The following is a 27,046-nucleotide window of genomic DNA, read 5'->3' as shown; positions in this document are numbered from 1 at the left end:
TGGTAAAAAGTTAAAAACAGTGGATGTCCAAAGGGACTTAGGGGTTCAGGTACACAGATCATTGAAGTGTCATGAACAGGTGCAGAAAATAATCAAGAAGGCGAATGGAATGCTGGCTTTTATATCTAGAGGACTAGAGTACAAGGGGGCAGAAGTTATGCTGCAGCTATACAAAACCCTGGTTAGACCGCACCTGGAGTACTGTGAGCAGTTCTGGGCACCGCACCTTCGGAAGGACATATTGGCCTTGGAGGGAGTGCAGCGTAGGTTTACTAGAATGATACCCGGACTTCAAGGGTTAAGTTACGAGGAAAGATTACACAAATTGGGGTTGTATTCTCTAGAATTTCGAAGGTTAAGGGGTGATCTGATCGAAGTTTATAAGATATTAAGGGGAATAGATAGGGTGGATAGAGGGAAACTATTTCCGCTGGTTAGGGATTCTAGGACTAGGGGGCACAGTCTAAAAATTAGAGCCAGACCTTTCAGGAGGGAGATTAGAAAACATTTCTACACACAAAGGGTGGTAGAAGTTTGGAACTCTCTTTCGTAAACTGCAATTGATGCTAGCTCAATTGCTAAATTTAAATCTGAGATAGATAGCTTTTTGGCAACCAAAGGTATTAAGGGATATGAGCCAAAGTCAGGTATATGGAGTTAGATCACAGATCAGCCATGATCTTATCAAATGGCGTAGCAGGCTCGAGGGGCTGAATGGCCTACTCCTGTTCCTATGTTCCTAACATCAGTCCTACTGCAGAATTTCAGATTATTTTCAAGAAAGAAAAAACTTGCATTTATAGTGCCTCTCAGGACATGTTGAGAAGGCTGTTTAAAAAAGTGTACAGGATCCTTGGCTTTATAAATAGACTCAGAGTACAAAAGCAAGGAAGTTATGCTAAACATTTATGAATCACTAGTTAGGCCTCAGCTGGAGTATTGTGTCCAATTCTGGGCAGCACACTTTAGGAAGGATGTCAAGGCCTTGAAGAGGGTGCAGAGGTGATCGACTAGAATGATACCAGGGATGAGGGACTTCAGTTATGTGGAGACTAGGGAAGCTGGGATTGTTCTCCTTACAGCAGAGAAGGTTAAGGAGAGATTTAATAGAGGTGTTAAAAATTATGAAGGGCTTTGTTAAGAGTGAATAAAGATAAACTGTTCCACTGGCAGCAGGATTGGTACCTAGAAAGCACAGATTTAAGATAATTGGCAAAAGAACCAGAGGGGAGATGAGGAGAAATTTCTTTACGCATCAAGTTGTTGTGATCTGAAATGCACTGTCTGAAGGGATGGTGGAAACAGATTCAATAGTAACTTTTAAAAGGGAATTGGATATATACTTGAAAAAGAAAAATTTACAGGGGTGTGGGACTAATGAAAAGGTTTTTCAAAGAGCCAGCACAGGCACAATGGGCTGAATGGCCTCTTTCTGTGCTGTATGACTCTATGATTCACATCATCAGGACATCCCAAAGTGCGTCACAGCCATAGAAGTACTTTTGAAGTGTATTCACCATTGTAACTCAAGCAATGTTACAGCAAGGTCCCACAAACAGCAATGAGATAAATGACCAGATAATCTGTTTTTAATTATGTTGATTGAGGGATAAATGTTGGCCAGTACACCAGGAACACTCCCTTGCTCTTGTTCAAAAAGCCACCAAGAGATTTATTTCTGAACTGGATTGTCTTCGATGAATCATGTAGTTGGATCTTGGCCTGCTCAACAGGTGTTGTGTCGAAAGGGCTGTAAGGTTGTCTGAAACCTGATGCTATATCTGCAAGGCACCAGGAAACAGCTGTCAGGAATGAATCCCTCCTTGCTAGTTTACATACCAACTATGACTGTGCTATTTGTACAAACTCTCACCTATTTATTTTAGATGGGGCTTTTGAAAATATTGGGCAGCTAACCTCAAACCCAGATTATGGACCTCCAGACTTAAAAAACAGCCAATGTCACATTTTGGGATCTCTGATGGTTTGTCCATTAAAGGATTCTGGTGTAATTTATATTAAAATGTTGATAGTAAGTTAAATTCAGCTCAAGGGGTTAAATCTACATCACATGCTTTTGGAAAATGCAAATTAGAATTCAGAGAAGCATCTATCCAGATTGCTTGAGACAATGGAAGTTCATTATAAAACATCAACCTGTTATGTTAAATGGTCCATTCAATTGAGAGCAGTGAGGGTACAGCCAATAAACCTACATCTAGGAGGGCAGTAACCGGTTTAGTAACCCATCTGGCCAATCCCTGGACACAAATCTGGGATGGGCTCAGAGGTAAAGCCTTTGGCTTGTTGCCTAGTTAACAAACAGGAGAACAAAAAACAACACAGCCAAGAACAGTCTGCAAGATATGGCAAGGAAATCAAACCTAAAGAGAGAACCATCTCTCAAATTCAAGGCTGACCGGTTTCAGAAGTCTTCCGGTCAGCAGAGTGCATTTAGCCCACCAACATGGACAGTGCAGCATACTTTGTTACTTCCTATATTACAGTGTCAGCCTTAGCTCAGTAATAGCACCCTCACCTCTGAGTCAGATGGTTGTGGGTTCAAGTCCACTAGAGACTTGAGCACATAATCTAGGCTGACACTTCAATGAAATACTGAGGGAGCACTGCACTGTTGGGGGTGCTGTCTTTCAGATGAGACATTAAACTGAGGTCACGTCTGCCCTTTCAGGTGGACGTAAAGGATCATGTGGCACTATTCGAAGAGCAGGGGAGTTATGGTCAATATTTATCCCTCAATCAACATCACTAAAAACAGATTATCTCATTGCTGTTTGTGGGGACTTGCTATGCGCAAATTGGCTACATTACAATAGTGGCAATCCAAAAGAAAATCCAGTGTAGACTCAAAATTTCTAATAGCCACCCTCATCACCCAAAGCTCAAGCTGGTTTGCACCAAGGAATGGAATTGGCTGCATGCTTCCAGAATGTAAGATTAATATCAGTTTGAGACCCTGAAATCCATAAAGAGCCAAAAGTCTACCATTCTTTTGGTTAGTACAAAAGTAGGGGAGCTAAAATCCTACCTTTGCCCTAGCTGAGACAACACAGACCAGCAATCAATCCTGGGACCTTCCCATCTGTATGACTTGTACCACACTGGGTAGTGCACAAAGCCACAAATGCATTAGGGAAGTTTAAGGAAACGTTCTCCATGGCCTTAAAAAAACAGAAGCTTCTTCATTTCTGGGGTCAAAATGTCTCTCATTAGAGGGTGAGTTATTTGTTTTCATTAAGCAATCCTTTGGTGCCACACAAGTATATTTTGCTGTGATGTAAATTTTCAGTCATAGTCTGCACCCCCATTTGCTGTAGAGCTTTTTGATTTTACTATACTGCTAAGAGGCTGGATGCATCATCAACAATAGCAACAACACCACAAATCGCAAATGGATTTCAATGTAGGCAAGTGTGAAGTCATCCGCTTTGGACCTAAAAAGGATAGATCGGAGTACTTTCTAAATGGTGAAAAGCTCGAAACAGTGGAGGTCCAAAGAGACTTAGTGGTCCATGTACATAGGTCATTAAAATGTCATGGACAGGTACAGAAAATAATCAAAAAAGCTAATAGAATGCTGGCCTTCATATCTAGAGGAATAGAATATAAGGGGGTAGAAGTATTGCTACAGCTATACAAAGCCCTAGTTAGACCACACCTGGAGTACTGTGTTCAGTTCTGGGCACCTCACCTTAGGAAGGATATACTGGCCAGAGAGTGCGCAGTGTAGATTTACTAGAATGACACCTGGACTCCAAGGGTTAAATTACAAGGAGAGATTACACAAACCAGGGTTGTATTCCCTGTAATTTAGAAGATTAAGGGATGATTTGATCGAAGTTTTCAATTTATTAAGGGGAACTGATAGGGTAGATAGAGAGAAACTATTTCTGCTGGTTGGGGAATCGAGGACTAGGGAACATAGCCTAAAAATTAGAGCAAGGACTTTCAGGAGTGAAGTTAGGAAACACTTCTACACGCAGAATGGTAGAAGTTTGGAACTCTCTTCCGCAAATGGCAGTTGATGCTAGCTCAATTGTTAATTTTAAATCTGAGATTGACAGATTTTTGTTAATTCAAAGGTATTAAGGGATATGAGGCTAAGGCGGGTATATGGAGTTAGGTCACAGATCAGCCATGATCTCATTGAATGGTGGAACAGGCTCGAGGGGCTAAATGGCCTACTCCTGTTCCTATGATGTATCGAAACTTAGACACAACTGTGCCAACACAGTACTGCAAAATATTCCACAGATATGAAATTATATAAATATTCCTCTCTAGAATATAACCTCATGTGTAGCACAATCTTCCTGCAAAACTTTCTCTATCACGCTGCTATATAAAAACTCCACTGCTGAGCCCATCCTGTCCTTACCCAGCTTCCATACATGGCACTTCCAGCTTATTAGAGATCAGGAGCAGAAACCCTCTGGTGATTGGCCTTTCTTAACCCAGGAGTGCCAAGATCAGCAAACTTGGCGTAGACCAGAGATGGAACTCCATGGTTCAGCTACTCACTGCTTTAGCTGAGCCAATCAGGAAAGGTGAAATGTAATTATTTTTAAAAACTTAAAACTTGTTTCTCCTGCCATGGAAAATGGATTCTGCATTATGTGTAGCCCATAAAAATTATTTTCATATCAACATGCCTACCAATTTCCAACATAGAACTGTGCCAGCCCAGGTTTATGGCTTTGTTAATACTCAATATGTTACATTGATGTCAGTGCTGATTTTCCAGCAAATAAAACTAAGTTAACACATTAAAATCTGTCAATAACAACCACCTTTTAGACTGACTTCAGGTAGCCTTTGTGAAATATTTAATCTTTGTTGTTGGGCCGATAAAATACACACTATATATACAATATCCACTCTAACCATGCCCCTTGTCATAAACCCCATATTTAAATATATAGACACTTAAAGGAGAATGGATGTGATCAAAGCATCAGCAGAAATTCTTGTTGTGTATTAGCCTAAGGGCACATGAAAAATCTAATTTCCATGCAAAAAAAAACATAGCTAATCCAGGGGCTACTCCAGAACAGCAATCCCCAATGCATATGCAGTACCAATTTAAGTATTTTGCATCTGCACAGTTGTCAGGTGTAGCGGGTAGAGTTTTTGGAGACTGAACAATAAAGCAGACAATTGTAGCAATTTAAATGAAGAGTTTTACAGATGGAAGGGAAAAGACTGCAAGATCCCCTATTTTTAGAAGCAAGAAGTGAAATTTAAAGTGGAATGATAAATTAAAAGCCAATCTGATCTTAAAGGAAATCAATCTTTGAAGGACACTTCATATGAGAGAACTAAAGGCATGAAAACTGACGGCATTGAGACAGAGTTGGAAGGGAGAAAACTTGATTGTAATTTGGGTGCTGATTCAGGAAATAAGAAAAAAATGCATATGGAAGTGGAACTATAAATTCAGACAGTAAGACGACAACAACCAGTTCAGCCTCAGAATTTTGTTAAGCAACTCATGTGAAAGAGAAAAAGCAGCAACATTTATATTTAAAAAATGAACACAAATCTAACATTAAAATGAATCCAATATTGTCAGATTTGAATATAAAGACTTTTCAAAGACTGTGGTGGACCAGTTAGCTGCAGGACAAATAATGCGAACTGAGTGAAACATGAGAATTCAATTAGGACCCCCTTGTGCGTCAGCTTGGCTCTGATGGTAGCACTCTCAACTCAGTCAGAAGGCTATGGGTTTGAGCATCACTAGAGACTTGAATACATAATCCAGACTGACATTAATACACGACTGAGTGAGTGCTGTACCATTGGAAGAGCCTTTATTCAACCCCTCTGCTGTCTCTGATTTGTCACACTGCTTGTCCAACATCCAGTACTGGATGAGCAGAAATTTCCTCCAACTAAATATTGGAAAGACCGAAAAACCTACTTCCACCTCCGTAACGTCGGCAGGGCAGCAAAGGTTCATTAAATTAATTCCTGGGATGGGAGGGTTGTCCTATGAGGCGAGGCTGAGTAGAATGGGCCTATACTCCCTAGAGTTTAGAAGAATGAGAGGTGATCTAATTGAAACACCTAAGATTATGAGGAGGCTTGACAGGGTAGATGCTGAGAGGCTGTTTTCTACGCCTGGAGAGTCCAGAACTAGGGGGAATAGTCGCAGGATAAGGGATCGGCCATTTGAGACCGAGATAAGGAGGAATTTCTTCGCTCAGAGGGTTGTGAATCTTTGGAATTCTTCATCCCAGAGGGCTGTGGATGCTGAGTCATTGAATATATTAAAGGCTGAGATGGACAGATTTCTGGACTCTATTCGAATCAAGCAATATGGGGATCGGGCAGGAAAGTGGAGTTGAGGTCAAAGATCAGCCATGATCTGAGTGAATGGCAGAGCAGGCTCAAGGGGCCATATGGCCTACTCCTGCTCCTATTTCTTATGTTCTTAAACCATTGTCTTCAGTTCCACCACAAACCCCGTTTCCTAGCCACCGACTCCATCCCTCTCCCTGGCCACTGTATGAGGCTGAACCAGACCGTTCGCAATCTTGGAGTCCTCTTTGACCTTGTGATGAACTTCCGACCACATATCCATTCCATCACCTACTTCCACCTCTAACATCACGCGTCTCCGCCCGTGCCTCAGCTCATCTGCTGCTGAAACCCTTATCCATGCCTTTGTTACCTCCAGACTTGACTATTCCAATGCTCTCCTGGCTGGCCTCCCATCTTCCACCCTCCATACACTTGACCTCATCCAAAACTCTGCTGCCTGTATCCAAACTTGTACGAAGTCCCATTCACCCATCACCCCAGTGCTCGCTGACCCACACTGGCTCCCAGTCTGGGAGTATCTCGATTTTAAAATTCTCATCCTTGCTTTCAAATCCCTCCATGGCCTCACCCCTCCGTATCTCTGTAACCTCCTCCAGCCCTACAACCCTCTGAGATCTCTCCGTTTCTCCAATTCTTGCCTCTTGCGCATATCCGATTTTAATTGCTCCACCATTGGCAGCCGTGCCTTCAGCTGCTTAGGCCCTAAGCTCTGGAATTCCCTCCCTAAACCTCTCTGCCTCTCCTCCACTCTCTCCTCCTTTAAGACACTCCTTAATACCTAACTCTTTGACTATGCTTTTGGTCACCCGTCCTAATATATCCTTATGCGGCTTGATGTCAAATTTTGTTTGATAACGCTCCTGTGAAGCGCCTTGGGATGTTTTACTATGTTCAAGGGGCTCTCTAAATGCAAGTTGTTGTTGTTGAGGCATTAAAAAAGACTCCATTTGCCTACTTGAGTAGATGTAAAAGATCCCATGACACTATTCGAAGAGCAGGGGAGTTTAGGTGTCTTAGTGAATATTCCTCTGTCAAACACCAACAGATTATTAATTAATTTGCGGGACCTTGCTGTGTGCAAATTGGCTGCAGTGTTTGCCTACATAACAATGAGTGCACTTCAAAAGTACCTTATTGGTAGTGAAGTATTATGGATGTCCTGAGGATGCCATAAGGAGCTGTATAAATGCAAGTTCTTTCTTTCCTTCCCCCGATTGCCCAGTGGTTAATGACACCACACTGTGTAATATTATGTAATAAGACGATTAGAAGGTTGCAGGTTTGATTCCCAGCCTAAGATGAATTTGTTGATAATCTGGGACAACATGATACAATCGGCCTCAGTGTTAATGGGTTAGGGACAAGAAAAGAATCATCACCCCATGTTTCTGGTCATGCAGGTGCACCTGTGGGGATTTCACACAAAAACAATATTGGGCTTGGCTGTGATGTCTTCTACACTGCAACAGCTTACCAACACTCACTGCCGAGGCTCACGTGAAAAATGCCCACTTGAACAAGGTACCAGAGGGCTACCAGCATCTACGAAGCTGTGCCCTAGTCAGACTGTTCAAGATAGGGAAGGGGTAGGTTGAACCTTTGTGTGGGGTGGGGGGGGGAAAGGAAATATATATACATATATGTAAAAAATTAATCAAGAAAACTGACTTCACATCATTAACAGAATCTCAACTTTGCACACAGCAAGTCTGTGATCTCCACTGTCCCAGGCAGCATTTGTTCCCCATAGTGAGTGAAAAATCCATAGGGCAAGTCACCTCATGCTGTTGTACATTTTCTTGAAACTATTTGCTAAGCAGCAGAGGTCTGTACCTGCCCTCTCAGATGGTAATAATGCACAATGCATAGTTCCAAAAATATGAAAGATTTTTACTAAATGGAGATGCAAAAAGCAGGTAACTAAACAAAGAGGATTGCATAAAAGATGTCAAAAGTGTAATGTGACTGCAACTTAAGGATAGCAGAAGAACAAATGGTATTATTTGAAAAAGCCAGAAATTAGGCACTTTATTTCATTATTGTAAAAAGACAGGCTGAAAAACAGAAGACTACTTCTTATATAGCAGATATATTTTAAAATTCACCAATCGTGTGAATAAAGTCTTTTCTTTGATTTTCCTAATCAATGTAGCGCACATACATTGCATGCGTTGATAGGAGTAGGTTTAATTTCAGCAAAACTAATTTGTTTAGTAAGAACTGATGTTTAAAATGTTTCATTTATTTCTATCAGCTAAAATAACAATCTTGTGGAAGATAATTATGAGGACCAGTTGCATAAACTTGGCTTGTAATCCCCTGCGTTTAGAAGGTTGAGAGGTGATCTCATTGAGGTGTTTAAAATGATAAAGGGATTCCATAGGGTAGATATCAAGAAATTTTATCCTCTGGTGTGGGAATCCAGAACAAGGGGGAATAATCTTAAAATTAGCACTAGGCCATTCAGGAGTGAAATCAGGAGGCACTTTTTCCACACAAAAAGTAATGGAAATCTGGAACTCTCTCCCCCAAAAGGCTGTCGACATTAGGTCAATTGTTTTTTTCAAGACTGAGATCGATAGATTTTTGTTAGGTAAGGGTTTTAAGGGATGTGGAGTAAAGGTGGGTAAATGGAGTGGAGGTACAGATCAGACATGATCTAACTGAGTGGTGGAACAGGCTCGAGGAGCAATGGCCTACTGAGTTCCTATTCCTGATCTCAGTTGAACTATAATAGGGTGGCACTGAGCAGAAACCAAGCACATCTCCACAGAACACAGCAACAAATCAGAATTGGATGCCTCTGGGAAGGCAGGGAAAAGTGTTGGTGGCTTGGGAGCAATTTACCTATCCTATCTTCTTGAAAGCAGGAAGTGCATCGGCTTGGGGTGAGGTGGAGGGTAAAAGAAAATCAGTGAAGGGAGAACTGGGTGCGCATCTACCTTCAAAAAACAAAATAAAATGCACCACATTGACACAAGACTTATATTTTTGATATGGACTATGTTTATACTGTACATGTCTGGAGAGAAAAAACATAGCGCATGTCCACAACTTCAATTTTGAAAAAATTTCAAGCGGTGTGTGCAGGGCAAGGAAGATAGCAACAGATGGGCATCAGAAGTTTCGAAAGTGTTGTGGAGGAATAAGGGGTGTGAAGAAGGGTGAAGAAAGCAGTGGCTTTTACTGCCCAAGAGGGACAGGTCAGGTTCGTGGCATGGCTGCCCTGGGAAAGAAGCAATTAGTTCTAGGAATCATCCGTTAGAAAGGATGGACAAGCCTGTAAATTAAACCAGTGGTTTAATAATAAAGTGACAACAGTGATACTCCCTGGCTGGGATGAGGGAAGCAATGGCTTTTACAGAAACATAAATTCATGGGCTCGGTAGTTTGCCAATTTTTGCTATCGGTCAGAAGTTTCTCATGGGAATTTTATGTGTGTGCAGAATCTGCCAATTGTTTCAAATCTTTGCTAATAGTGCAAGGATGTAATTTTGGTTGCAATGTTATTAGATATTTGATAAACACATTGCATGCTTGTACAAAAATTTGAATGTGTGACATTCAGTTCTCAGGCAAAGACGTGCGTCACAAGATCAAGATTATTACAATTAAGAAAAAAAGTATCACTGTATTTCCTCCTAGAATTTTAATCAATTACACACTTCTCCAGCCCAGTGCCTCCACACATTGACGGGGCTGTGCCTCTCAATGTTGCTTCTAAAGCATCCAATTAGAGCATGGTCTGGATGGATTGCATCTGCGAATATCAAAAGCAGTTAGGGAGGAGATAGCACAGGCACTATTACATATATATAAAAATTCACCTGAAAAGGGAATACTGCCAGAGGACTGGCAAACAGCTAATGTTATTCCTATATTTAAAATATTGGAAGTACAATTTCAAAATTTGTGGACGACACCAAATTGGGGGGTATAGTTAATAGAAAGGAAGAATGCGTCAAAATGCAAGAGGACATTAATAAACTTGCAGGATGGACGTGTAATTAGCAAGTGAATTTCAATATAGATCAGTGTGAGGTGGTGTATTTTGGTAGGAAGAATAAGGAGGCCACATATTGCTTGGATAATAAGTCTAAACGGGATAGAGGAGCAGAGAGATCTAGGGGAACAGACACACAAATCACTAAAAGTTGCGACACAGGTTAATAAGGCCATAAAAAGGCAAATCAAGCACTTGGGTTCATTTCTAGAGGGACAGAATTGAAAAGCAAAGGAATTATGTTAAACTTGTATAGCCCACACTTGGGAGCATTGTGCACAGTTCTGGACTCCATATTATAGAAAGGGTATAGAGGCATTGGAGAGGGTGCAAAAAAGATTCACAAGGCTGATACCAGAACTGAGAGGATATCTATGTCAGGGAAGGCTGAACAGGCTGGGGCTCCTTTCTCTAGAAAAAGATAAGGCTGAGAAGTGACCTGATAGAGGTCTTTAAGATAATGATAGGATTTGATAGGGTAGACGTAGAGAAAATGTTTCCACTTGTAGGACAGTCCAAAACTAGAGGTCATAAATATAAAACAGTCGCTAATAAATTGAATAGAGAATTCAGGAGAAACTACTTTACCCAAAAACTGGTAAGAATCCACAAGGAGTAGTTGAGGCAAATAGCATAGATGTATTTAAGGGGAAGCTGGATAAGCAAGTGGGGAAGAAAGGAATAGAAGGGTATCTTGATAGAGTTAGATGAAGTAGGGAGGAAGGAGGTTCGTGTGGAGCATAAATGCCGGCATAGACCAGTTGGGCCGAACGGCCTGTTTCTGTGCTGTAGTTTCGATGTATTATCTCCCCAAATGAGGAGATGCATCATTGAATCTCCATATTTGATCAAGTATGGAGTTCTCTAGTGTTTTTGGTAGCTCTATATTTTGTTATATCCTGCAGTTTTTCTATTTCTTCCTTTCTTTTAATGTCTGCTTTTTGTTTTTCTTTAGTTTCTGCCTTTTCACAAATTCTTTGTTTCAGAAACTAGTAGAGGAGACAAAATAATTGCTGGGAAAGAATGGAAGCTGTAAAATAGACTAGAGGAAAAGTGAAGAGAATTTGGACCCAACAGGGATGCAGGGAAATTACTGCTTTGTTAAGCAGGTCTAAAAATAGAGAATTGTCAAAATCTGATGATTAATGGGTTTTGTTTTGACAAAGTGAATTAGCCAATACAATCTCATAATAATCATGTGTTAAAGATACTCGATAAAGTTTCACTTCAAATGAAAACTGTTGCATTAAAACTGAAAAATATTTAACACAGATCTTGCACATTATAAGATATAGAAATGAGTTATCATGAACATTAAAAATAACTAAAGTTTACTTTAAAAAGACAAAGCTCCAATTTCATATTATGCCAGATTTTCCCCATGACTGATTTTTATTTTGTTGTAGTGAGTGGGAAGTCCCTGCAACAGTAGTTGTTTGGCAGCAATTAAAAACTGTATTCCAAAATAAGTTGTCCTTTCAATCATTTCCTTCTAATCAGCATGGAGGAATTTCCAGTATTCATTGTTGTTACATGCTCTCCGCTTCCTCATCTTCAACTTCTTGTTGAAACCTCTGGTGTGAGGTTTTAACCATCTGCCAAGGGTGAGGGCTCCCGGCAGAAGGCTCTATATTCAGAGATACTTCCTGGCACCCCTGAGGATCTAAGGCGGAGTGTGCTGCGCAGCACGTGGTGAGCAATGAGTATCCCTGCCCCAGTTTTTCAAGCCTTACCTCATATTTATATTTCCTCATACCAGGCAACATCCCACTGAATTGCATTGTACCCTTCCTAAAGCCTCAATATCCTTCCGAAAGCATGGATCCCAAAACTGCTAATCTTTACCTCTTAGCTTTTATATTCTATACTTCCTGTGATAAAATCCAGCTTTTTAAAAAAAACTCATCAAACTGAGGTGCTTTCCTTAATATCATGTGAACCTATACCCCCAAATCTCCGCTGTTTCACAGCAAGGTGCATAGTCCCATTCAAAGTATAATTAATGCTGGTTTTTTTTTTAAATCAAAATGTATCAGCTCACATTTCCTGACATTGTATTATATTCACCCATCTTATTAATATCCCTTTGCAGCTTCCTTTGGTCGTCTAAGGAATTAACTATACTCCTATTTTGGTATCATCTGCCAATTGTGACACCACTCCCTCTAGGCCCAGATCGTTGATATATAGAGAACAGAAGTGGCCAAGACACCACAAGAATTCCCGTTCTTCTTCGAATAGTGCCATGGGATTTTTTACATCCACTTGAACACAGACACAATAAAGTTTGGTACTCTTCATTTTGTACTCTTATAGTAGTATAACTCAAAACCCTATTTGTTTTCCCTATAACCACCTCACACTGCTTGTGCACCTTTAATAAGTGATCAAACATTACCCTCAGGTCTCTTTCTTAATCAATTACCTTCAGTAAGTTACTCCTGCATGATGTAAACAAGCTGGAAGTTTCCTAACCCCCAAGATCATGACACTGCACTTGCCCACATTAAGTTACTTGCCACACTTGGGACCATTCACCTAAACTCATCTAAATCATCCTGCAATCTATTGGTTTGATCTAAATTACTAACCTCCATGCACACTCTCATGTTATGAAATTTGGGAATGGTTTTATTTAAGTCCACCTCTAAAAAAATAATAAAAATGAGGAACAGCAATTGTTCCAATACATTGTCTGTGGAACTCTACTCATGCTCAGGCCCCAGTGAAATCCATCTACTCCCATTAACAACAACAAATGCAGTTTCAGTCTAAAATACTCCACTAATCAAACATGACATTAAAGAAAAAAATATACATTTTCATTAAGTAATTTTCAACCACATTATTCATTCTCTCACATTACTTTGTACTTATTCTAAACCAAGAGGACAGACAGCTATATGACCTAATCCCACGACTATACCAATACTCCTCCAAGTCTTGTCATCTAACGAGAAGTATAGAGAGCAGCATCCTTCAGCTTTCTATCCCTTCCTCCAGGGAAAAGCCTCATCAATACAACTCAAAATCAAGAACACAACCAGTAATACGTAGAATTGCCACCTTTAGCCAAATTTAAAACATCACTTGTCAGAATCTCTGGTTGAAGCCTTTTAATTCAAACTTCAATGAAGCCACCAGGGATGACTTAAAATATGGCAAACCATGCAAATTTCAAAACTGTGGCTGTATGTCAGATTGGGACAAACTATATTGTGACCCAGAGAGAACATCAAAGTGGGGTCTGCTCTAGGGCCTGACCAAAGTGGCCATCTACAGGTCCAGGCTAGACACGGCCCATCGGGGCAGTCACTCCGGCTGTCTGCCTCTCTTCCGCGGCATTCTTCATGCCTGGGTGGCCCTGGAGAAGGAGCACACGGTGTCTGCCAGAACACTTGAGGCTTTCCCTGACCAGTGGGCACCGCAGGGACTGGAGTGCACCATCGACACCGATAATAAAATTATTTAATTGGTTTTATATTTGATCAGCCAAGGTGACATGGGTTCACCCAGTGTCAACGGTGGAGGGACATGGTCATACCTATCCTCTCCCTCCTTTTCTTAAGGGGTTTAAACCTTTAAAAAAGTGGCAACAGGACCACAAAGACAGAAAAAATGACATCTCAGTTTACATTTTAGAAACTTTCTAGACAGCCCCTGGAAAACCAGTCCAAAGCCAGATGTTTAGCAATTCCATTAATAGTACTGCTGCGATTATCAATTTAGATTTTCCATTGTTAAGTGCCCCAATTCCTTCCAATAACTACCACTTTCTCCTGCAGCAAAGCAAGTGAGGCAGTCTGGATTCCAGGCTTCCTTGTAGTTGCCATCTTGTGTTGGGCACTAGGAGGCACACATCTGAACATAGGCACTAGTCCTGACTGTTTACCCTTCATACTGCATTCAATAACTAGCAAAATATACTTAAAGAGGGATGTCCAATTGAGTAGGGTAAAATTGAATTCTGAATTCTGTAAGTTCTAACTGAGAAGCAAAACATTACAGCCAATCATTGACGGTTGTGAATTTTGTGCCTTAAAGAACTGCTCAAATTTCCAGTCTCAAAAAGGCCAACAGATTGAAGTTATGAGAATACCAACACAATTCAGAATATTCGGGATGAACTCATAAAACAGGTCACAAAAGTTAATTATGGTTTCTATTAAATTAAAATCAAAAAATGAATTTATCCGAAAAACGTAAGAGCCTCTCCCCCCTCCCCCCATGATTTCCTTGATGGCCTCGCAATTCCTAAAACCATCATTACCATGCTCTCCCAGTCCACCCTCCCCCTCAGCCACTAGTGTTATATAAAACAAATCAAACTTACAACTTTTTGTACAACTCTAAATCGTTACCATACTAATCTCGTGTTATGCAAAAATATTAAACAGGAAAATGCTTTAAAATAAACTTTTTCATTTAAAAAAAAACTCTAACCCTTTTTAAAAGTGACACTGACTAAAGGCCTGTGTACAACCCACACTCCAGCGCATTAATCGGACTAACTTACTTCGGTATCAGGTCGATTTCCTTCTGATATGAGAACTGCAATGGGAGGTTTGTGTTTTGTGTTGGATGGGGGCGAAAAAATGAGAAAGGAAAAAAAACCGTAGTCCGCCCCCGTCGCTATCAGGTTCTAGAGCCGTTTATATGCAAAACACTCTAAGTCCTTCCTACCATCATCTCTGCATGCTTACCACAAACCGGCAGAGGCGGCAATATTGAGAGCCAATGGCTCTGGATTGGGGAGGGATGGGTGAAGGGGGGGGAAGGTTGTGGAAGGACTCATTCGTGTCTTGTGCAGCGAAGCGATTGCAATCTAGGTCAGAGTTTGAATCAATCTCGCTGACACGGGGCGGGGGCGGAGGCGGAGGCGGAGGTGGGAGGTGCAGATCACATCACATCACATTCGCACCGGGAGCCGAGTGGAGCGTCAGCCAGACCCCAGCTAGGATGATTGACAGGCGCGGACAGGGCTCGGCTCGCTCACAATAGCCAGCCAGCGAGCGAGGCGGGCAGCCGGGAGAGGGGCAGGGCTCTTTCCCCTTTTATAGCTGCACTCGATCCGGCCTCCTGATTCTGCTACATGCCGGCGGTTGCGTGTGACTTTTTTTTGTGTGTGTGTGGATCTCATGTGCTCGTTGATCGTGCGTGCGTGTGTGTGTGTGTGGAGTCAGCAGCCGAAACCGCGACAAGCAGCCAGTGTTTCCACTATCCAGGGAGAGCTATTTGCAACAAAGGAGTCTTATTTTTTTTAAGTCCGAAGAAATTTGCGCTCTAAGGAGGGGAAAAAGAAACCGCACAACAATCCTCACCTGGCAGACTTGCTGCTGCTCCAAGCTGGGACTTTATTTTCTTCTTTTAAAGCCGGGGAGGGGGGTGGAATAACCGAGCTGATTTAGGGGGGGTGGGAGGGGGGAGGATTTATTAAATGAGTTTGAACGAGCACTCGATGCAGGCTCTGTCCTGGAGGAAGCTCTATTTGAGCAGAGCCAAACTCAAAGCCTCCAGCAGAACGTCAGCTTTACTGTCGGGCTTCGCCATGGTAAGTTTTTATAGCCGCAGACCTATTATAGAATTTACTGAGTTGCTGTCTCCGAGTAAGCGCACACATTGTGAGAATTTCTACCATCTGTTCCCAGTGTCGCGCTGAACATTTATCTCCTGTACTACCAAGTTTGTTTATTGTTTTTATCCGATTAAAATAATTAAGGAAGTACAAATTGATTTTTTAAAAATCTTGCTTTAGTTAAGAGTATGTTTTGCAAATTGTCCGATTATAAATAGCGACAGGCGCACTACTAATAATGCTGCAAATTAACATTCACACATGGTTTGCGAGCAGTAAAGTCAGTAGACGATTTCCGCACAGAGTTTTAAATACTCGTGTTACTGCGGTGTAGTGGTCTGTAATTTACTGTATTGTTATGCTATGGAAATATTTCCAAAAACAAAATGCAATAATTATAATACAAATGGGTCGGAATGAGCGGTGGTTTTATGGAACCAAATAATTTCCGGTTCAGTAACGTTTACTTTTTACTGAACTGTTTTACGTAATAATATCATTTACAGACAACTTTAAAAAAAAAATAGTTTTAATATGAAATGTAAGTGAAAATCAGCCTGCTTTTTGCAAATCTTCTCACGTTCCCTCTTGAAAAAAAAACTGCAGTAATGCAGCAGTTTTCCACGTGTATACAAGCATGTTTATACGGCTTTTCTAGTAAAATGCAAAATATATTTTCATGTACCCTAAATTTCTCTAACTCTTCACCTGCTTCTTGCTCATCAACCTTTTCATTGTCTATAATATCTTAATTTACTGGGTGGCTGAGGAGAAAAGCTGGAGTTGGCTCTTAATTTTTCGTTTTTCATATTTTAACTTTGGGGCTTTTTCAAAAGTCATGTTGATTTGTATATCAGCGATTAAACCCATGCAGGGGCAAAGTGTCTTTATATTTTTTTCATTATGTTCTGCTTGGAGAATGAAGGTTCTAAATTGCGTATATTGTGGCAAACTGCGCTGATTCAATAATTATGGCCATTAATTCATTTTCAGTTAACATTTTTCTTGCCGATTTTTATCTAGACATTAAAATTAAAATATTCTATGAATTTCTATTTTGTTTTCAATTACTAAGTCCTGCAACTGATATCAACACTGTGATTGGCTTTCTCTGCGTTGTAAAATCTTTGGTATTATACAATTCTGACTTTCTCTTTTCTCCCCCCCCCCCCCCCCCCCTCCCCTCAATTTTCTCCCCCCTTCTGAAGACGATGACTCAAGTCAGGGCACATTTCCACAGGCAGCAGCCTGTTGGTATAAATGGGCATTCTTCATATTTGAGATTAGCCATTGAGTATTGGTAGGCTGTTGGACTGTAGGGACCATAACGGCTGAGCCTGGTCGTGTCCTCGCCTAATGTCCAAACATGTATGTGCTTGCAGGCCATCCCTGGATAGTGGAAACACTGGTTGCTTGTTGCCTCCATGGGTTTCCATATGGTTGCTTCTGATATGACTCTCGTTCAGAGTTTAAACTTGGTTTGAAAACTCTTCAAAAATATTTTAGAACAGTAATTGCTTTTCATTTGGATCAACCAATAGGATATGGACTCTACTGACAATAAGGTCTTCTGATTTTGGGAGTATCTTTCCCTGAATCAAGAATCAAAAAATGGATGAAATCAGCTGTGTGCAAATATATTCATGCCAATAGTAAAATCATATGTTCATAATTTGAAAAGTTTTACCTTTAATCAGCAGAACAGTTTTGTAAGGAACAAATAAAATACTTGCACACACTGTGAAAGCACTTGTGAATCATAGGCAGTATCCTTTCGCATCTCCACCCCTGGAACTTTGTCCAGCCGTCTATATGTGCTGAATGTGCATTCTAGATCGATGGTGCTCAGCAGTATGCAGAGGAGTTGAAAGTATTTCCCGCATCAAATGGGGAAAGTATCAGCATGCTGAAGTTGATTTTTCCAGGTTTTATCAAGTTTAGCTCATATTTTTAGATAGTCATCTTTTTGGAGTGTAATTATTGAACTTAACCCTAAAATCGGCAGGTTTTCCAATAATGGAGGCATTTCTTTGATACTCTGCATTGCCTTTTGCCAGAATGATCACTATCATGGTAAAAACCTTGATTGAATAAGAAAACGTACATTTATTCATTATAGTCGTTTCTCCTGGTATGGCCCCCATCTTCGTTCCCTGAAGTCCAAGGGGTACAAACCTCAGCGTTTCTGGTGCACATCTGGCTGGACTGCATCAAGTGCTGTTAGGGTTTACTCTGCTAAAACTACCTACTACTCCAGGATCATCCCAGAGAGCAAAAGTAACCCCTGGCTTTTCTCCACTACCAACAATCTGCTTAAACCCCTCTCCCCCTCTCCCCTGCCCCCTCCACTCTCCCCTCTGACAAGAAGTGTGAGGAGCTAATGGACTTCTTTGTCACGAAGGTTGAGACCATCTGTTCAGCTGTCTCTGCTACTTTCCCTGTCCTAGCCCAGAACCTGAATCTCTCACTAGTTTCTCTCCCATCTCCCCTTATTCCCTCTCTGAGCTCATCTTGTTCATGAGACCCACCTCCTGCAATCTTGATCACATTCCCATTCTAGCTAACATTGTAAATGGTTCTTTCTCCACAGGTACTGTCCCCATCTCTTTCAAAATCGCTGTCATCAACCCACTCCTCAAAAAATCCACCCGAGACTCCTCTGTGTTTGCAAACTATTACCCCATCTCCAATCTGCCTTTCCTCTTAAGTCCTTAAACATATTGTCCTAAATCTGAGCCCATCTTTCCCCCAACTCCCTGTTTGAATCTCTCCAATCATGTTTCCGCCCCTGCCACAGAACAGAGACAGTCCTAATTAAAGTCACAAATTACATCATTTGTGACTGTGACCATGGTGTATTATTCCTCCTCGACCTCTCTGCAGCCTTTGACATGGCCGACCATATCCTCCTCGAATGCTTCTCCCCGATTACCCAGCTCAGTGTGGTTCCATTCTTACCTATCCATATCCTCAATTTGGTTCCATTCTTATCTATCCATATCATAGCCAGTGCATCTGCAGCAATAGCGTCTCTTCCCGCCCCGGTACCATTTCCTCCAGAATCTTCTAAGGATTTATCCTTTGCCTTCCCCCTTCCTCATCTACACGCTGCCCCTTGGTGACATCATCCACAGACAAGGGTCAGCTTCCATAAGTATTCTGATGACATCAGCTCTACTTCTCCACCACCTCTCTCTTGACCCCTCCACTGCCTCTGTTGTCAGGCTGCTTGTCCGACAACCAATCTTAGATGAGCCACAGTTTCCTGCAGTTATACATTTTGGTGGGATGAGGTGGGGGGGCGACGGGCAAAGCCATCATTTTTGCCTGACTATAGAATAAAATGTTATTTGGAGGCAGCACCATCTAGTGGTAGTCAAAATAATATAGACTAAGTTTAAATATTTCAGCATGTCTTTTTTTGTTTAATTTTAATGGATTTTCAAAACATATCAAATTGATACAGTAGTTCTGACCTCTCCTTGGTTCGTTTTGTGGTTGCTTTGTGTTAGAATCATAGAATGATACAGCATAGAAGGAGGCCATTCGGCCCATCGTGCCTGTTGATCTGAATATGCTGTAATTTGTGGAAGTGGGGAAGCTTTGGTCTGGGACAGCAGCAAATATGTGCATGCAATGGAGCAAGAGCAATAGTGGTTATAACATTAACGACAGCAAAAACAGTTTAGGTGCAAGAACACTGAAATACTTTCAAATGTAGAGTGAAAATGAATCTTTGCAGTTCTAGATGTACGATGTGGGCACCTTGGTTCCATTGTTCCCAGTCTCAGTTAGGAATGTTTGCAGAAGAGCTGAATGGAGACAAAACAATAACTTTCACAACAGTACAACAGTGACTATGTTGCAAAAGTACGTCATTGACTGTAAAGTGCTTTGAGACATCCTGAGGTTGTGAAAGCACTCTATAAATGCAAGGTTTTTTTTCTTTTGGTTAAAAGGAAACTGAAGAGTATGTCGATGCTGGCCCTTGGGCAGCTTACGTTGACCAAAGTAGCAGACCCCAAGCAATGGATTGCCCTGTGTGTTGTTGCAGTGTTGTGATTAGGTGCAGTTAGTGTATTTGTATGGACACGTTCATAGGGAAATATAATGCTCAAGTGATGCTTTTAATTTCTCACATTGCTATTATCACAACATCCCCAGTGATCTGTAATGACCAGTGCTTCACCCCAGTGTTTATAGCTCAAAAAATTGTCCTCAGACATTACTCAAGTTTAAGAGAACAAAATCTGTATTGTGTATTTTAGGTGCTTTCAAGTCATCATTTAAAAAAAAAGCATGCCTTTTTAAAAATTGAAATCTTTTATTGTTGGGAGAAGATTGATACCTGGCTGAGGAGCTTTGACTAAAGAAAAATATGAACTATTAACTGATTCTTTTGAAAGTATAGCCTCAATGGTACAAATTGTTGTGATGTAGGTTTTGGGAAATCTGTAATTGAATTACATTTGACAGGTTTACATCCAGCTGTTTCTCTTTCATGCTCAAGCTCACCTCCACAAAATCCCACTTTCTCTTCACCTCATTTAGTGCCCCTGAAACTCCTCTTGAGATTACAAAGCTAAACTCTTCACCTATGTCTTATTAAGCTCCCCATTCATCAGCAGATCCTCATTCTTGCCTTTCACTTCCTCCATGACGTCGCTCCATCCTACCTCAGCAATTTCATTCAGCCACTTGGCCCTGCACCCAATTTCCATTCCTCTGATTCTGGTTAACCCTCGCTTCCCACTCTGACATTGGTAACTGTTCTTTCATACACAATGCCCCTGCTCCCTGTAACTCCCTCCCTTCCTGCTTTCTAAAGCTTCCTAATAACCCTTTCCTTTGACTGCTTTTATATCCCAAAACCATTCTGTTTCCATTTCTCTCTCCTGCTCAGAGTCCAATTTTTCCATCATCCTGTAATGTTCTCGGATGTTTTTCTTTATCTGAGGAGTGTCAGCTGTGGCTCAGTTGGCAGCACTTTCGTGGGTTCAAATCCCACTCCAGAGACTTGAGCACAAAATCTAGGCTGACACTCCAGTGCAGTACTGAGGGAGTGCTGCACTGTTGGAGGTGCCGTCTTTCGGATGAGATGTTAAACCGAGGCCTCGTCTGCCCTCTCGGGTGGACGTAAAAGATCCCACGGCTCTATTTCGAAGAAGAGCAAGGGAGCTCTTCCCGGTGTCCTGGCCAATATTTATCCCTCAGCCAATATTTATCCCTCAGCCAATATTTATCCCTCAACCAACATCACTAAAACAGATTATCTGGTCATTATCAAATTGCTGATTGTGGGAGTTGCTGTGTGCAAACTGGCTGCCGCAATTCCTATATTACAAGTGACTACACTTCAAAATACTTAATTGGTTGTGAAGCGCTTTGGGATGTCCTGATGTCGTGAAAAGTGCTATATAAATGCAAGTCTTTTCTTTTTATAGAGATGCACTTTGTGGAGGGATTTAATTATTTTTGAACAGAAGAATAAGAAAGGGTGTCCCTTTTATTTTCCCCAAACAAACCCTCAGCAAAACTAATATTGTTAAGGGTTTAGCTTTATAATCTCGGAGTTTCACAGGGACTAAATGAGGATATTTTGTTTCTTGTGATTCTGGAGTAGCAGTCGTTTGATGTCCACCTCTAGGCTGTAAATATCTAACTGATAGCCATCTAAATCTTAGAACTGTGTTTTAGTGTTTTACCTCAATGGGGGAAATGTTGCATAATATCTTCTGAAATCAGCCTTTGACTGCAGTAAGGAGATCATCAGCAGCTTCTGGATCACAATGTCAGTCTGACTTCTGGCGGCTGATACTGAATACTTGTCTATTTTTATTCACTTTTGTCTTTCACAAGATAGACATTAAACTTTTAACAACAAAAAATGTTCTGAAGCATTAGTTTTCTTTGTTTCACAACTTTTTCTCGTATACAATAGGGCATAACATGGTGACGAAAGGCTGCTATACCTCCACACAGATCAACGTTTGCTTTTGTTGGAAGATACTTGCTTTAAGTCAAAGTGAAATGCCTAAAATGAGTGGCTGGTTTACAGCATCAAATCGAAATAAGGTTAACAGAATTTTAAGAGCTTTTCAAAGATCAGAAATGCACAAAACCATTTCCATTTGCTGCATTTTAAAACCTGTTCCTTCTATAAGAACAAATCAGTTTGACCAAACAAACATTTTTAGACCATCTGCTCAATAGTTCCACACTGACTGGGAAGTCTATGTTTAACTTGCAGTCAGAGCTGAAAGCCATTCTGTGGCTGTGATCTCTGCCCACTTATCTTTGGAGTCGCAGTTGAACTTCATGATGTGCCTATGACTGTCTTAGTGGTCATATCTGCAGCAGCTTTCACAAGTCAGGAAATGGTTTGGTTTACGTGAAACTGCAGTCAAATTGCAAATGCTTCAACAGGAAGCTTGTAAAGCAAAAAAACTTGCATTTATATAGCATATTTCACTGCGTCAGAACGTCTCAAAGTGCCTCACAGCCATTGAAGTAACTTTGAGGTATAGTCAGTGTTGTAATGGAGGGAAACACAGCAGCAATTTGCGCACAGAAAATGCCACAAACAGGAATTAGATAATGACCATATAAACTCTGTTAGTGACGTTGGTTGGGGAATAAGTGTTGGGCCAGGAAGCCAGGAGAGCTTCCCTGCTTTTCTTTGAATAGTGCAGTGGGTTCTTTTACACCCACCTGAGGGGGCTTACAGGGCCTCTGTTTATCATCTCATCCAAAAGGTGGCAGCTCCGACAATGTAGCACTCCCACGGTACTGCACTGAAGTGTCAACCTAGATTATGTGCTCAAGTCCTCGAGTAGAGCTTGATCCAGGACCTTCTGACTCAGAAGCAAGAGTGTTACCACTGAGCCAAGGAACAGCAATAGTTTTTCACTGGGGAGGGCTGTTAAACATTCAGTGAAGCCTCTTGCCTTCTCCTGTTATGGAGCTGCAGCCAAGACAAACTTTCAAGAAAGTAAATAATCCTAACGTTTGAGAATTTCTGTGGCAATCTGCTAGTTTGTGCAGGTTCCATATGCTGAAATAAAGAATGTATGATGGCAAAGAAAAATCAAGTTGACAGCTGACATCTCAATTTGTGCTCCATCTGTGGCCATGAAGTGTTTAAAAAAACTGGTTTGTCCACGTTTGAGGTGTGTCACTGAGGGAGGTGCTGAGCAGACAATGCACACTTTCCTGGTGTGGGGAGGACTAACTGTCTCTGACCACTCTTCTTTGTCTACCACACCAACATGGGCAGAGGTCTGGAGGTAAGTTGTCTGCCTGACTTCACTGGGAGATGTAAGATTGGTAGGGCAAGAAGATGGAGGAAATTTTATTTTACATATAAAACTGGAAATAGATTAGAGTGCAAGCAATACAGAAATCAAAAGTGGTTTTTGCCAATTTGGCAAATTTTTGTTACTACAGTACTATTTTCTCCCACCCCACCCCTTCCTCAAAAAGTGATTAAATGCCATCTCAGGTTTTAGGAGTGAAATCAGGAAGCACTTTGTCACAAAGGGTAGTGGAAATCTGAAACTCTCTCCCTAAAGGCAATGGATGCTGGGTCAATTGCAATTTTCAAGACTGAGTTCAGTAGATTTTTGTTAGATAAGGGTATCGAGGGATACAGAGCAAAAATGGGTAAATTTTGGGTAAATGAGGTACAGATCAGCCATGATCTAACTGAATGACGGAACAGGCTCCGGCTTGAGTGGCTTACTCCTGTTTCTGTGACAGTGCAGAAATACAATGCCATTTCTTGAAATTCTTTTAAAAAGATCTTAAGATTTGAATATTTGGAAAAATATTAAACTATCCAGATATATCCAAGGTTTGAAACTCTGGGTTTGAGCTGAGTTTGCTGAGTGCAATTGGGCCATGGTAGGGAAGCTACAGTTGGGCTCGGCACTCTCTCTAAGGCAAAAATTAGCCAGGGCTTCCAATCCTCATCACCAACTGGCAGTCTGTATTTGTGAATGTTGGAGAGGACAAGATTGGGCTTGACTGATGCCCTCTGCAGTCAAATAGTCTGCCGCTCATGGGTAAATAATGACCACAGTTAAAACCAAAGAGGAACGAACAAATAAATACTGCGAAACAGTGAGAAGATGCGTAAGAGAATAAAAGAAGGTAATCAATGTGAAGAAAAACATTGAAATCAAAAACGAAAATTCAGCTGAAATGCAAACTGGGTGGTGACATGGCAGAATACTGCCACTGGACAAGTTTCTCTGGCATGCAAGTATTCACTTAGGTACAAAGGATCTTGAACCAGGGTCCTATGATTGCTTGAGACAGCACTATTAACACGGGGAGGGAAGAGAAACGACAGTGACCACTCCTGTTAGGATTGTTGTACAAGGCACCAGGAAAGGAAGTAATGAATAACTTGAGAAATAAGAATGTAGGCAACAGAGGCAAGAATAAAGAAAAATGAGTGGGGGAGGGGGGGGAAAAGGTGGAGCATTAACTCACAACATATTTCACGTATGTTTGTCAGACTTTATTCCAAACAGTTGATGGTGTGTTCTTTTGTTTTCAGGTAGCCATGGTGGAGGTGCAGCTTGAACGAAGTCACGATTACCCACAAGGTCTCTTGATAGCTTTCAGTGCCTGCACTACTGTGCTGGTTGCAGTACATCTTTTTGCCCTCATGATAAGCACTTGTATTCTTCCAAATATAGAGGCTGTCAGCAACGTCCATAATCTCAATTCTGTTCATGAATCACCCCATGAGCGTATGCACAGGCATATAGAACTTGCATGGGCCTTCTCCACAGTCATTGGGACCTTGCTTTTTCTGGCAGAAGTTGTGCTACTTTGTTGGGTGAAGTTTCTTCCATTAAAGAGGAATCCTGTGGTTAATAATAGTAAAAATAATTCTTCATCGATAACACCTGGAGAAGCTGCAGCTATTACATCTACATCGATTATGGTACCCTTTGGGTTAATTTTCATCATATTTGCAGTTCACTTCTATCGATCGTTGGTAAGCCACAAAACAGAGAGAGTTGAAAGAGAATTGGATGTACTTGCACAACTGCAGGATCAGCTGGACCGAGGGGACACACTGCACCCTACTGGTTCCCATTTTGGATAAGACTGCTTGTAAGCGATTGGAAAATAGCCTTCATATAATACAGTTTACAGAACTTAGTGCATGAAGTGACTGAACTGTTGTATAAAAAGAACAATCTAAGTGTTAACTAATAATACTCAATATTTTGGGACGATGACCAGTGCAGAACATTTTTGCTCAAGTTTTTAAATTCAAATTAGTGCATGTATTTACTTTGGATTTGTACAGGATTTAATTGGATTGTTTAAATTTTCATCATTAAAGAGATTATTGTGTGTTATGTAAGAGTGAGTGTCTTAATAACAGGTTAAATGGTTTTAACTTAACCCACAGTTTTACTTTTCCATTGTTTCATTTAAATTTTTATTGTGGGATGTGCACTAGTGATGATCATACAGTAGCTGTGAACTAGCTGTCACTTAACTGCATAATTAGTTGAGAGTGCTTTGTGATAGGAATTTTCATTCTAGGAGGAGACCAAAATTGTAGCTAAGTAGGCTTGCCCAACTAATTGTGCCTCTTGGGTGATTGCTGTCTGTCCCTCACTGGCCAATTTCTTCTCAAGCATTTGTCACCACTCCATCTAACTAATTTACTTGTTTTTTTCCCCCCTTTTTCATAGAATCATACAGCACAGGAGACCATTCGACCCATCGTGCCTGTGCTGGCTCTTTGAAAGAGCTATTCAATTAGTCCCGCACCCCTGCTCTTTCCCCACTGCCCTGAAAATTTTTCTTTTTCAAGTATATATGCAGTTCCCTTTTAAAAGTTGCTATTGAATCTGCTTTCACCACTCTTTCAGGCAGTGCATTCCAGATCATATCAACTCGCTAAATTAAAAAAATTCTCATTTTCCCCCCTAGATTTTTTGCCAATTATCTTAAATCTGTGTCCTCTGGTTATTGACCTTCCTGCCAGTGGAAATAGTTTCCCTATCTACTCTATCAAAATCCTTCATAATTTTGAATACTTATTTCATCTCCCCTTAATCTTTTCTGTAAGGAGAACAATCCCAGCTTCTATAGTCTCCACATAACTGAAGTCACTCGTACCTAGTGCATTTCCTCTGCACTGTCAGCAAGGTCTTTTTGATGTATCATTTTGTCAACGACACACTTTGTAAGGGGGGGAAATGATGTAAGAATAAAGCATCTTGGTTCCAGGTTAAGGTCTTAAAAAAATCAGTATAAAATATCTGGAATGATAGAAATATGAATGTTCATATCAAATACTACCCCAAGTGGTGGTTCTAACTTGATGCATTCCATGTGTTTACACTAGCAAAACATTATTGGGTACAATACTTTGGCCACTAATCTAGAGCTTACTCATCAATAAACTATTCATATTCTAGATAGAGACAGGCCCTTCATCTAGTTTTGTTGGGTATATGAAGATAACTTTAAGAAAACTTTTGAAACACAATCCTGCTAACGTTCCTGAGTGTCACCACTAGATTCTTTGAGGCCAGTTCCTTTGGCTATTTGGTCATTTTAAAAGGCTGATTTTGAATTTAAATGTGTATTCTAATTCTCAAAAGCTTGAGTCATTTGCTTGGCTTGTTGCCTCAGGCAAGTGGCCTCAATGTGCAAATTTGTAGAGCTTGATTAGCATATGCAAAATAGAGTATTACAAGTCTTGTTCTAAGTTTTGTACTGTTTTCAGTGGGGGGGGGAAATAGTCCATACTTGTGCCATTGGGAGCAGGCTGGAGCTTTTTTGAAATGAGTGGCATGGTACTAACAAGAGTTCACTGACTTCAATGGACTGGCTGTGTATATTCTACCCTTTTGCTGTTGTCTTTTGCTGTCATTATACTGCAGATGCCTATCTGTATCATGCAATGTACAGCCAATAGACCTGAGTTATACTGCTCACTACACCTCACTCCAAGTCACACTGAGCTCAGTGACAAAGGTGCCCTGTGTGGACATGTGCAGAGTTATAATTTTAGGAGCCTAATTTTGTCCAGCATGTCTAAAGGAACTTTTAAACCACAACTTTGTAATGGCAAGAGTTAT

The 27,046-nt window shown here is 40.9% G+C and overlaps 2 protein-coding genes across 6 annotated transcripts in view; one reads left to right on the top strand and one right to left on the bottom strand.

Moving 5' to 3' along the window:
* The window catches only part of kdm2bb (lysine (K)-specific demethylase 2Bb), a 239,778-nt gene extending 224,739 nt beyond the window's left edge, over positions 1-15,039 (bottom strand). For 2 of the 5 annotated variants that reach the window (XM_068005804.1, XM_068005806.1), the window contains exon 1: positions 14,868-15,039. The gene's annotated coding sequence lies outside the window, so the exon portion shown is untranslated. The remainder of the gene's footprint in view (positions 1-14,867) is intronic. The other 3 variants (XM_068005802.1, XM_068005803.1, XM_068005810.1) reach the window with 2 other exon arrangements.
* A 224-nt stretch (positions 15,040-15,263) lies between these two features.
* LOC137342129 (calcium release-activated calcium channel protein 1-like) lies at positions 15,264-25,306 on the top strand. Its single transcript, XM_068005814.1, has 2 exons — positions 15,264-15,902; positions 24,490-25,306. The coding sequence occupies exons 1-2, from the start codon at positions 15,789-15,791 to the stop codon at positions 25,045-25,047; spliced, it is 672 nt and encodes a 223-aa protein (XP_067861915.1). The 5' UTR covers positions 15,264-15,788; the 3' UTR covers positions 25,048-25,306.
* The last annotated feature ends 1,740 nt before the right edge of the window (positions 25,307-27,046 follow it).

Source organism: Heptranchias perlo, chromosome 25, assembly GCF_035084215.1.
Source record: "Heptranchias perlo isolate sHepPer1 chromosome 25, sHepPer1.hap1, whole genome shotgun sequence".
In the NCBI taxonomy this organism is placed as follows: Eukaryota; Metazoa; Chordata; class Chondrichthyes; order Hexanchiformes; family Hexanchidae; genus Heptranchias; species Heptranchias perlo.
This window is presented reverse-complemented; position numbering and strand designations above follow the sequence as displayed.

Coding starts and splice junctions, on each gene's coding strand:
- LOC137342129 (XM_068005814.1), top strand. CDS start 15,789: ATGAGTTTGAACGAGCACTCGATGCAGGCTCTGTCCTGGAGGAAGCTC. Junction 15,903..24,489: donor TACTGTCGGGCTTCGCCATG/GTAAGTTTTTAT, acceptor TTTTGTTTTCAG/GTAGCCATGGTGGAGGTGCA.